The sequence below is a fragment of the Excalfactoria chinensis genome, chromosome 6 (genome assembly GCF_039878825.1).
Source record: "Excalfactoria chinensis isolate bCotChi1 chromosome 6, bCotChi1.hap2, whole genome shotgun sequence".
In the NCBI taxonomy this organism is placed as follows: domain Eukaryota; kingdom Metazoa; phylum Chordata; class Aves; order Galliformes; family Phasianidae; genus Excalfactoria; species Excalfactoria chinensis.
This window is the reverse complement of record NC_092830.1, coordinates 2,230,799-2,243,797: the sequence shown is the minus strand read 5'-3', so window position 1 is coordinate 2,243,797 and position 12,999 is coordinate 2,230,799. Positions and strand designations below refer to the sequence as shown.

Below are 12,999 nucleotides of genomic sequence, written 5' to 3'. Positions count from 1 at the left end.
GACTTAAGCGGCTGAGATGACTATAAATTTTGCACTTTGTAAAATATAAATTATGGACAGAGTAAAGACAAGCTGTACTATGGGGTTTGGTATATCACTGTGTGCATTGTCAACCGCTATAGGCTTAGCTTTTCTTCTCATCTAGGGCTGCACAATGCTTCAGGTTGTATCTTCTGCCTTCCTTTTTCTGTGTTGCCAACCGGTGTTAGCAGCAGGGCTTTGAACAGATTTTGTATTTTATGACCACTGCAATAAAGCAAACCATTAACACTGGCCTTTTCCAGCACCTGTGCAGTGTCCCTGTGTGCTGGGGCTGAAACTGCAGATGAATTTTTTCCAAGCATTTTGCTGTGAGGTTGAGGTGCTGGGCAGCTGTCTGGAGGACTGGAGCAGCCCCTGCTTGGGGCTGGGTGGTGTGCAAAGTCACATACATTCTGTATGCTGTTCTTCTGAGGGGTGCTCACAGCCTGGCACAAATGTTTTCGTGGATGAAATGAGTTTATAGCAAACTTCTTACGGTGCTTTTTGCGTGACTTCTGCAAATTAGGATGCAATTAGCTTGTTCCTACTGATGCCTTATTAGTTAGCATGATGGGCTTAAACTCATTTGGGAACGGATGTATCGCAGATGATTATGCCCTTTTTACTTTTTAATTTGCCATTGCTTTTGATCATTATTTTCTCAGAAAACATAGTTGCAGGCTTCTGCTTCTGGAAAGTCAAGATGACAGCTTCACTCTCTGCTCTGAATGGCCCTCTGCATTAGGAGTTGTTCAGCTGAGCCCTAAGTAAATAGGGCCCCATTCCTGGAACGAGGTCACTCAGAAAAAGTCTGTTCCATTATAAATACTGCAGGTTTATTTTGTTTGCAGGCTGTTTCTATTAGAAACTTTAATTAAAAAATGCAGACTGAGTACTCTTCAGCAGTAAGAGGTATTGAAACAGCTGTATCTTGTTTAAACCGCTTGCAGGAGTGTGGTTTTGACCATTTTAGATACCTTTCCTTTTCTATCAGACTTGTGTGTTAACACTTCTGCAGTGGATGCAGTTTTCAAACAGTAATGGAGATGATTAAGGAATGGTGTGGTTCATGAAAGCATTGGTTCTGGGTTAATTGGGAATTATGAGCTAATTTATATGCTTTGAGTTTCACATCGTATAAAAATAAATAGAGAAGAAGAAAAATCTATTTACCTGGAGCTTCATCTGTGAATTACGTTGAAAGAAAGCTGTGTAATAAAATAATGTGGAAATTGCTGAAGGCCCTGTGTGCACAAGTATGTGGGAACGGTAATCTACATTGCATGAATAATTTCTTAAATTATTAGACTGACGAATACTCTCTTGCAGGGAACAATGGAGTAAATCTTATTGTAGCTATGACAATGTATTTTTAGTATCAACTAATTTTCAAATACGTCAAGCTAAGCTAAGCTTTTTATTTATTTATTTTTGAGGTGGATGGACTATTTCTATTTGAAAAGGTTTGTGGCTTACAGGCTACAAAGTGTGGTTTGGTTTGATGCTAATATGCTGAAAATGGGCTGTTTGGGTCAGGAGGTGCTTGTTCATTTCACAGGCACTGCTCTGGGGCTGCTGGAGGTGCGTTTCTCTCACTCTGGGCTAGTTGTATTTGAAGTCTCATTTTAATTAACTCTCCTTAAGGAGTAACGCCTATTTTGGTCATATTCAAGTGTGATAGAGCTATTGCCTAGAATGTTCAGCATTTAGTTTTGAGATGTTTGGATGGTGAGAGGTGGAACTGCTGTTGGTGCTCTGTGCTTTCTCTTCTAATGCTAGCATGCTTCTGTTAAGAGCATTTGGATGACTCAGTGGATCTCTGAGCTTCAGTTTCTCCAAGTATTTCTTTAAGAACAGCTCCAAAAGTAATGTCTCCTATGTTGGCCAGTGACGTCAGAGGTTGATGTTGGTGGTACGGCAGTAGTGGCGGAATCTTCCCACCAATATCCCATTACATTTTGTTGCCATGTGACAGATGGCAGAGGGCAGTCTGACAGAATGATGTCTGACACGGGAGTGGATATGAAGCAAAGATGTGTGACTGAATTCTTCTGTGTGGGGAAAAAATGGCACCCACTTGCATTCATCAGTGCTCAGTGAATGTTTATGGAGACCAACCAGGGGGTGTGAGCACAGTGAAGCAGTGGGTGGTGTGTTTCAGCAGTGGGATCAGCAAGGTGCCACATTCTAGATGACCATGCACACTGCGAATTGAGGAGTGTCTCAGTCAGCTCATTCATGTGAATTGGCAGATTACAACCAGGGAACTGTGCACAAAGCTGAATATCAGCCTCAATGAATTGGAAACAACGGTGGCAATGCTGGAATATCACAAAGATTGAAGCATGTGTGTCCAACAGATGCTCACACAGAGACAGAAGGAACACTGCAGGTTTGTCAGGACCTGTTGAACCAATAGGAGGCTGCAGGTGGAGGTTGCCTGGATTGCATCATTACCAGTAACAAGACATAGTGTCACCACTATGAGCCAGAGTCAGAGTGGCAGTTCATGGAGTGGTGACATGTGAATTCCCCATCAAAGAACAAGTTCAAGGCACAGCCCTGAGTGGCTAAAGTGACATACAATGTCTTTTGGTGTAGAAAAGAGATGATCCTTCTGGATTTCCTAGAACAACCCTGATGAAGCTGAAGGCTCAAACTTCCAGGGTCAGGCCAGAGAAGACGACAGCCGTTCTCCTGCAGTGTGCTAATGCCAGATCTCATACCAGTTTGAAGACTGCAACACACTGCTAATCTTGGCTGGACTGTCCTACCATATTCACCATGTAGTCTGGATTTGTCGCTTTGTGACTTCCATCTGTTTGGACCGATGAAAGATGGACTGTGTAGGCAACATTTTCTTAGCAACTGTGCCATCATAACAGTGTGAAACAGTGGGCCACCTCCATTGGTGCAGATTTTTATGAGCACAACATACTGGCTCTTGTTCAGTACTAATGAAAATGCACAACTAATGGTGGCGATTATGCTGAGAAATAGTGTTTTGTAGCTGAGAATTTGCTCTCTCAAAGAGTGTTATTGTGCTCTTTGTATCTGTTGTAGTTTCCATGGGAAAGAAATAACAGGCATTACTTTTGGAGCAACCTATGTATGTTGTAGAGAAGAGGTTTTTGATGCCATCAGTCTATTGGTTAGAGCTACTCTGAGGCTTTACTCAGAACATTGTTAAGCTCACAAATTCCAAACCGTTGTTCATCTTGCAAATATTTTGCTGCTTCTCCCCAGAATGGATTTGTAGCAGATATCTTAGTCCTGCTGCTGCCCCTTTGCTGCCATTTAGCCCAGGCTTCCCAGTTCATTTCAAATCCTTTGTTGTCCTTGATTCCTACAAGCACAGCATTGCTTCTTTCTGTGGGCCCTAAATTAACAGGGAGGACCAACATACCCGTGTCTGAATTCCTTGTATCTCTTGTGGCTGTTTTTCTAAGCACCCTTCATGAAAGGCTGACTTCATTTTATCGGGGAGACAGTCTCATTTTGAGCCTTGCAATGGAACAAATAGCTGGAATTGGAATGCTGGCTGATATGACTACCGTGAAAGCTTTTATTATGCTTTCTTCTTCAGCATGCTGGTTGAGTAATGCTAGTAATTAGTGTCTTTGTTATGAGGCTTATGGGGACCTGTGGGGGTGGCTGAGACCAAAAGAGCCATCAAGGCACAGCATAGAAAGTCTGCTCTTGCTGTACTATGTGGAACAAATAAGGAAAGCAAGTTATCTGCCTTATAACCAACCTTCAAATTATCAGCTTCTATGCTACTCAAAGCAATGAAAGAACACAGTTTTCTTCCTGGTGGTTTTTATTTGCTTGTGCAAGGAATTAGAATGATAGCACGTGAAGTTAAACTAAATTTCTCACGAACAAATTTTCTGGAGCAGTCCATTCCTCCTTGCAGACAATGCTTGAAGTTCAGTCTACTTTGCATTGAATGCTTCAGTAGATCAGTGCCGATGGCCTCTTGTGTAAAGTAGAGCGTTTTGGAGGAGTGCTTTTAGGCACTCTAGCTTTGTCTGGACCCAGATGTAGCATCCTCCCTTGTTCCTTTCCATAAGTTGCTCTAGGAGGTCTTGCCAAGTGTCATAATGTGGTAGTTACACTCAGATTGGAGGCTTAGCCTGTGTTGTCAGAAACAGCCACTTCCTTTCTAAACCTTGCACAGCGTAGAACTTCAGACTGTTAAACAAGTTGCATGCCAAGCCAAAATGGAGTGTCTGATTTTGTGCACTCTAATAAAACTTCTGAATTTCGCCATTAGTCGTCAAAGCAATGAATTGGTGATGTTCAACTGTGGTGCCTCCTCTGCTGGATGTCATGGTGTTTGGAATTTGATTAATACTCAGGGAATCACTGCACTATCACACGCTCTTGTATTCTCCAGTTTGTGTGATTTAATAGGAATATGATAAACTATGCAGTAAATCCTTGGACTTCTTGTTTGTATTTCCTTTCACTTTTTGTGTATGGAAGATATTTTGGGTAGCTCTGTTATTCTTCAGTGGTATTACTAATGTAGCTAAAAAGGGATCTTGCAATTGCATGACATCTATTTTCGTTACAAAACTGTATCTAAAATTATTTACAGAAATCATTGCAAGTTTTTTTTTTTTGTTGTTGTTGTTTTTTTGTTTTTTCAACTTCTCTGATTCCATCACGTTTTTAGGGAAAAAATCTGGATTTATTTTGTTCCCAAAGATATATTGACTGAGGTGCTGTGGGGTTGTGCCAGGCTTTGTGTGCTGTTATTGAGCTTGGTAGATGGACGTTTGGCTAAACCATGCTTTTTTGGTTTTGTTTTCTGTCCTGCAGGTCCAAGGAGCTAATAAAGGAAGCAATCCTTGACAATGACTTCATGAAGAATCTGGAGCTGTCTCAGATCCAGGAGATTGTGGATTGTATGTATCCTGTGGAGTATGGCAAAGACAGCTGCATCATCAAGGAAGGAGATGTGGGTTCCCTGGTGTATGTCATGGAAGGTATGGTTTCAAAAGCTGATGCCTTTTTCCTTTATTTTCCAACATTCATGGAGATGAGAACTTTATTTCATGGGAAAAATCATTTTGAAGAAGGAGACTAAGGACACTTTTTAAATACGGTTTTTGAAGAATTTGTGCGGACTGCTTTTGCTTGGAAAATTCCATGCTAGAATTGTGTGCCTTCCTATATAAAGAAAGAGGGTTAAAGCTCTTAACCCAGCACTGAGGTCTGTTGGAATAAGCCCTCACTAAATATAGTTCTTGTGTTTTGAGGCAGTACCTATGCTTCGCTATATCAATGGTTGGCTCAACAAAAATGTTGGTTTTACAGAAATGGAAAGTGACTTTAAAAGGAGGAGACTGTGGTAATAGCTTGCTACCTTATAGAATGTTGTGAGAATGAGCTTTTGCATGTTGATAAAGCACATGGACATCTCTGCAGAAGCAACGTGTTTCATAATAGAAATTGGTATTTTTCTGCTCTGTGCACAAAATGAGTATAGCACCTGCAGTTTAACATGTCTGATTTGTCACAGTATGTGTTGTGGCAGGGTTTTATCTTCTTGGTGAGATATGAGTGCAGCAGTGAAATGTTCTGTTTTTGGGAGCCGTTGGGTTTCTGAGAGCCTCATAGCTGGATGGGTGTTGTCAGCACTCTGCTTTTCCAGAATGTCAGCTGATTGCATTTTGTGTCTTATTCTGTTCTTTAGCTTTGTGTGTTGAATTGGGTATATTTTTTAATAGGAGATTTGTGTTTCATCTGTAGGAGTTATTAGGCTTGATCAAACCTGATGTCCACCCACTGCAGTGTCCACTTATCTCTTTGACTAATGTCTAATAGCGAGTTCTAAGGTAAATGTTGCTGTTTTAATTCAGTTAATGCAACAAATGAGTTCCCAGCTTGATTTGATACGGTACATGTAGACGTGCAGTTATAAAATCTCTTGGTACTCCTTAGGAAGGAGTAGACCTGCAAGCATTTTGTCCAAATAGTACCCAAGGAGAACAGAGGTTTCCTGCTTGTCTGTGTCTTTTGAGCAAATATGAGAAAACTCCAGAATATGTACAACTTGTGGGTTTGTGTATTTACACATGCACAAATTAATTTCTTAAACTGCCTTTTAAACAAAAATATTTTTGAGGCAGTAAGCCATCCTTTAAACATGGTTTCCTGCCAAACTCTTAATGCTGTATAGTTGCAAATGCTCTTCACTAGTTTCCCAAAACAGCTTTCAGGTTCTGCCCTTTTAAGGTTAAATCCTTTCTCATGGCACAGCTTTAAGTCTTCCAGCTTTTAATATTTACATATTTTCCTCATTCAAATATGCCCACTCCAGCATTACATGGAAAGGTGTGGGTTTTTCAGTCTCACATTTAGAATACAGAAACTATTCTATTAAGGTGCGAGATTTGTCTTAGCATTAGTAACAAACTGTTTTAAAGCTAAGCTTTTTTTGTTTTTTTAAATAGAGTTGTGCAATATGAAAACTTCCCTGTTTCCCAAACGCCATCATGTCGGAGGTTTATTTCTGCTGTGTGTCTGGGTTTGGATGATGCGTTCCATGTTGTCCCCTGATGAAACCTCATAAGAACAGGGTACGCTTATCTCCTGTTCAGTGCTTTTGCATCCTTTGAGAGGAATTCTGGGGGATATGTGGCCAGACCCCTTCCCACTGTTGTTTGAAGCACCGAACGTTACTTGCGACTCAGATGGCCTTTATTTGATATATCTGATGTTGTACTATTACTGTGGCTTTCCTGTTCTAATTATTCCCTTGACTCTCATTTTCTAAAACAACTGTATGTCAAAGACAACCTCGTGGCTTTTGGGCTCTTCAGCTTGTTCCTGCTCTTCTGGCAGGTCTCTGTGTGTGAGGGCAGGGTTGGCTCACCCCCAGGATTTGGTTGGTCTTGTGATTTAATTTAGGATTATTTAGACAGCTATGTAAATATGTATAATGCTTTACAAACAAAATTATGTAGAGTTTATAGTCTATGTTTAGAAGTAATGCAATGAGTGATGGTGAAGTAATGGAAATGAGAGATGATGTTATCAAATGGCTTGGTTTATGGTTGTTACTGTGGGCTCATTTGCGCTTTTTGGCTTATCACTATATCCTTTCAGCTATTCAAACAAAAAACCTACAACCAATCAACTATAAACTTTATTCTTCATAGAGTTTTACTGAAAAAAAACCACAACTATATGAATATTAGTGAGCGATACTTTATTTTCTCAAAAACTGCATAAGCATTGCAAATGTTGTTTCGATGTATTCCTCCTTCCTTTCTTGCTTGTGATGAATACGAATACAAATTAGTCATGCTGAGTGTTTGATAACCAATACTATCATGCAAATTTCTAATTTACGATTCAACATTTAGATAGAGCCTCTAACCAGAAGTCTGGGTTATATATGGGGATGTTTCCTTAGACTAATTATAAATCATAATTTAAGTGAGATGGATTTGAAAACATCCATCACTTTCACAGTTGCTTTCTGCATTCCCTGATCACTGTGAAGCAGCAGTAGTCTCCATTTTAAATTTTCACTTGTCTTCATAAAGCTTATTTGGCCTGAAGTCTCTGTGTTAATTATGATCTCTAAATATTTGGGTTCTTTATCGTGAATGTTAAGATGCTTACTTATGTGACACTTTGTGTGCTTGGTGAGTCTTAGAAGGCTGAATAATGTTGAGCCTCGAACTCTTCCTTCTTTACTATGGCTTGATTGTGCTTTCTGAAAGTAATTCTGGCATTGCTTTATTCCTGAGGGTGAAAATGGCCATTGTAGTTGAGCAGGGAGAAGTGAATCACAGTATGGGAAGACAGGAGGACGTTGGAAACTGGGAGAGTCATGCTTGTTAGAGAGTCCTACAAGGTTGCACTCCCTTGGGACAGCCTTGCTTCATGGAGGCAAATGGGGTCCAGGGAAGCCCAGGGATCACCATTTCTCTTGCAGCACCAAAAAAGTTGTCTTGTAGCTGTATTTTAGTTGTGATATAAGGAAGTATTTATTGGGGGCTGAGATTCTTGGAGAAAGGAGCTCTGACTACCTACAGCAAAAGCACGCCTTCGGGCTGTTGAAGCTGGGAGTGAAAAGAGGGCTGAATGATCCTTGGCTTATGCATGTGAACTAGTCTCTGCTGGCACTCTGACTGCAAGTCAAGCAGTTTTGAGGATAAAATAAGCTTACCAAAAATACTACCTTTCTTATTAGTGTGTGTGCTGCTCTAAGAGTGCCTCATCAGCTTTTTGTCATAAAATAGAGGTTTCTTTCGGAGTGAAAAAAGGGATTATCTCTCTGTTGGTCAATTGTATTCTGCCTCTAGAATCAGTTTGCCACCACCTTTGTTTTAAGTTTAATTAAGAAACAAAAGTTGTCCAAGCTCTGGTTTTGGAGGTTTGATTTGGTTGACTTAAAGCCTTTTTTTTTGGGAATTACTTTTCAGAAATTGCTTAAGAATTAGAAATCCTGGGAAGGTCTCTTTTTGAAAGATGCATCTAGATCTGTACGGTGTTGACAGCTTTGAGTTATGTGTGGGTGTTACCTCGCGCTAATGAGGATAAATGTGATATCCCACATCTGAAACCAAATGTTTCCTCTTTTGCTCCCTCTCTGTCTGAACCTGTCAGCTGCAAGATGTCACATTTGATGGCTGCATTATGAAAGGAAAATATGTCAGCAGAGCTGCAGATAAATCAGGTGACACTGTGCAGGTTTTAGGCTCTCGTGAATAACAGTCATGCCACTATAAACAGACATTCGGATTTATTTTAGAAACTATATTAACAGGTGTAAGGAGTCCTTCTTTCATGTTGGTTTCTATTCCCATGAATAAATGGAAGGAATATAACACTGTGAGTGGAGTGGAAGGGACCTAAAATACTTGAAATGACTGTTTTGTAGCTGATGATTTTGTGTTGGCTGTGTGCAGTAGCATCCTCCTTGGCTCTTTGTTCTTCTGCAAATGAATATTGAGATTGCACTAAAACTCCAGAAGCTGAGCTGAGGGAAACAGCTCTACCAGCACCTGTTATGCTCCCGGTGCTGGAGCTATAGAAAGAAAGAAGCAGCTTTGAGAAGAGCCCATATTGAAAGCAGTCAAGGCTTTCCTCAGCCCTTATTTTAATAGTTTTTCCACTTAAATGTCTCTGAATTTAATTTTATTGTCATCTTCAGTCAAGAAGATTCTCCTCTGGGGGACTTTGTTCCTTGCTTTACTCTCCATAGCTTCTCCAAAGTGACGAAACATCAAAATATGCCTTCCCATGGGCGGGATGGGGTTTGGGATGTCAGAGAAGTCTTGAGAAGGACCATATTCCTAGAAAGTGCAGGATTTGCAAGGATATCAGGCTCAGAGTTTGCAGAGGAATATGAGCACAGTTGCTGTAGCCATGTGAACTACATAGAGGGATGCAGGAGGTTGTAGGAGATGTTGCAGCAGAAGTGGCAGAGCCGTCTCGGATGAGATCCTCAGGGTTTCAAAGCAGTTCCTCAGTTTCTTTGGATTTCTGCCAATGAATCAAAACCAAAGAAGGCTTATAAATACTGTCTGTATTCCACAACACATCATCTTGATGCTGCCTGGAGGTTATTGTAGGTTTTGCCTAATTTTTTGTGACACTGTAAGGTTTTATCATCGTTCTGTTGGCCAGCTTTCTTATCTTCATTCTCATTTCTGAAGGTGTGCTGGAGCACATCATCCTTTTCTCTCCTATTTGCTTTTGGCAACTGTGAAGTTACGGTTTGTTTTGTTTGTTTTTAACTGGAAAATGAACACTGCAAGCTCTTGGCTTCTATATGATCACGCACAAATACTGCATTCAGTCTGGCTATGTGTCACCCTCTCTCTACCCCCTCTTTTGTCTCTTTTTTGGACTATTTTCAGTAAGAATCTGATTTAATAGGACGTAATTGGTCTTCTAGCCCCAGGGTCTTCAGAGTTAGTTCCTTCTCAGAGGATTTGGTAGGGCTATTTTTTCTAAAGGAGAGGGAGATAGAGAACAGAGATGAGTTTTGGATTTAAATAGGCTCTGTGATTTGTTCCCAAGTACAAGTGCAGAATGGGAACAATAGTGCAGTCACCTCAGTGTGCTGTATCTTTTGACCTTCACCACATTTATTTTTGTGTTATTATACATTTTGTTTGCAAGAGGTCACTTACTTTATAATGGCCTGCTACTATTGCTGTCACCAAGCCCCAGTGTGCAAACTTCTCCTGGCTCTGCTGGTGTTCTCCAACAGTGAAGGTGGTCATCATTCATCTCAAAGAAAACTGTAGACAACTGAGGTATTTCTGCACTTAAAACTTATGCTGCCTTTCTCTATGAGTGTTTTAGACTCTGCCTGAACCCTCTAAACCTCTTCTCAAGGGGTTGGATCTGCCTTTCCAAGCGAACAGTAAAAAATAGCATCTCCTAGCACAGATGTTAGATGGCTCTTGAAGTTGGAGAACATTTACTCAGTGTCCATAAGGGGCACTGTGTGGGAAGAAGTCAATTAGGTGTTTGTGACTAAGTGGGATTTTTCTGCACAGCATGCCAACAAATCCGTAGTCTCTGAAGAAGCAACCTCTCACAGTTCTTACCATTAGTTGTGTAAAAATCATCTCTGGCATCAGTTTCTTTTTCTGCTCATCTACTCAGTGTTTTCTGCCTTTTCTCTTTCATCGTGTTGTAGAGTCAGATCATGTTTTTTCTTGCAATCTGAGACGCTGCTCCTTGCTGGCATCCTGCAACCTGTGTGGGTTCCCATGAGATAAGTCTCTTTCTCAAGGAAATAGGGGGCTTAGTGGCTCTCTTTCCTTTGGGAAATTTTCATACCCCCATCCTTGATTCCTATCCAAATCCAGTCCAGTACTGACACCACTGGATATCAGGACAGGATCTTTTTGTAAGGCATTCCAAACTTAAGAAACTGTCTAGGACCGCTGTCTTCACTTTTCAGATCACCTCACTGCAGAGCAAGCTGTGTTAGGACCTTTTGGAGTGCACAAAGGCAGAGCTATCGCTTGTCATTCCAAGCATGTAAGGCATCTCAGAAGCCTTCAGTTGGACGCTGGTCTTTCATGGAGCTAGTGTTAGTGCAAAACTTGAAGACCATCTCTTGGGCAAGGCAGATGCATTAAAAGAGTATTACTAAAGCTCCTTGCAATGTGAATTTAAGTATGGATCCAAGGAGCAAGGGAGATTGCCGGCCAGGTTTCAATGAGAGGTTCTATCATTGTGTGTGTTCACATCTCATGCTTCATCCTTCCAAGTACAAAGTCCTAGCAAGGAGTCTGTAGGGCACAGTGAAGGGCTGAGATCTTAGGATTATTCAAGTGCTTCACAGTCATTACACACTCACCTTTTGGTTGGTATTTCACTTGAGGATGTGTGCGGAGTTCACTCCATCACCTCCTTTGGAGATCAGGCTTGTTTCTAGTAGTCAGTTGACTTTGATACCACTTATTGTTTGGCCTGAATGTCTGCTTCTTTGAGTTCTGCTCACCTCAAGGAAGCAGTTCTGTTGGTTTTGTCGTTGTTTAGGAACTGCTCTTGTACTGTTGTCCCATAATACCATCATGCCCCAGTCTGAGGCGTGCTTTTTATGAATGCAGCATGAAAATTTGGAGCTCTCAAAAGGTCACTGTAACTTAAGCTCTGAGTCAGGGAAGCACTTGCATGATTGCTGTGGCAGTCTGGGTCTCAAACTAAGATCTGCTTCAGCATTTTCAGTAGGGGCTTCATGCATCCTCATAGGTTTATGGGCATTATAAAAGTAGAAAATATGTCAATAATGATGCAAAAACCTGTTTGTTAACTACTGAGGATTTCTTACTGAAATGGAACATTACTCCGACTGCTTCCAGTTGTAGTTATTACAATTCATCATGAAATTTGATTCATTTATTTTCCTTTTTCTTTCCCCAGAAGTCAAAACAATACGTATTTATTGGTTAAAAAAAATCCACAACTAATTATCACCAAGTCTTTTCAAACAAGTAGATAAAGTGCAGGTTCTGGCATGGATGCTGCATTGCTATGGCTTGGTTTTGTACTCTTGTGGCCTAGTCTGTGTGAGCACCATTACAAAAGTTCTTGTATTTTTCCAAATTGATATATCGACTTAGAACTTGGTTCTAGCAGTCCTCCAGAATGGGATATATTGAGTGTTCAGAACTTACTGCGTTAGAGCCTTGTGCATGGCTGGTCTCTTAGAGAAATGGGATTGTTGTGCACTTCTGTTTTCGTACGTAATACATGCAAAAGCAAGTGCTTCACTTTTATCATCCAGTTTCTTATTTTACGGTGTCTGAATAACTGACTCTTCTAAATGTAGTGACCTATTCATATTGGACAGACAGAAGTGTTTCTTGTGCTTATTTAATGAAATGTTCATGAGGTCAAATAGGAAATGAACTTATGACTGTCACGGAGGAGGTGTTTTGTAGACAGTGATTGTGCTCATTATTAGATACAGCTTGTATAAAGTAATTACTTTAAGGCTATGAAACTTACTTTGCGTTTAAAGTATGAGCAATGAGGATATATAAACAAAGTACTGAAATATTGCTGCAGGGGGTACAGGAGTTGCTCTCTTTTACCCTGTCTCCAGCAAAATTGCAGGTTAGTATGTATCCTAATAAGAGCTCATATGAAACTGATAGGCTTTGTTAGCAATGTTGCTGAATTAGACCAAACCAGGCTTTGTAGAAAGAAAGATTATAGTGTTTTGTAAAGATGATGGGGCACTCATTGTTACCTGAACCAGGACTTAGGAAAGAAAGTCTGAATAAATCTCACAGGTATTAGAATCCAAGCTTTCAGAGCAAAACTACAGCTCAGACGTGAGCAATGCAGTGCTGTGACTGGTGCCCTGCAGCCTGCTTGACCAAGGAGCTGCATGGGGTGAGCAGATTAATCAGCACAGGCAAGCTGGGGGTTATATACTGACCTCCTCATAAAGAATGAACAAAACCCCTACTCTGTTTAATT

General features: G+C 40.7%; 1 protein-coding gene across 7 annotated transcripts in view; it reads left to right on the top strand.

Annotated features, from left to right (window-relative positions):
• The window catches only part of PRKG1 (protein kinase cGMP-dependent 1), a 369,156-nt gene that overhangs the window by 44,204 nt on the left and 311,953 nt on the right, over positions 1-12,999 (top strand). For all 7 annotated transcript variants that reach the window (XM_072340911.1, XM_072340915.1, XM_072340912.1 and 4 more), the window contains exon 2: positions 4,849-5,015. In XM_072340911.1, coding sequence (XP_072197012.1) covers positions 4,849-5,015 — 167 coding nt within the window. The remainder of the gene's footprint in view (positions 1-4,848; positions 5,016-12,999) is intronic.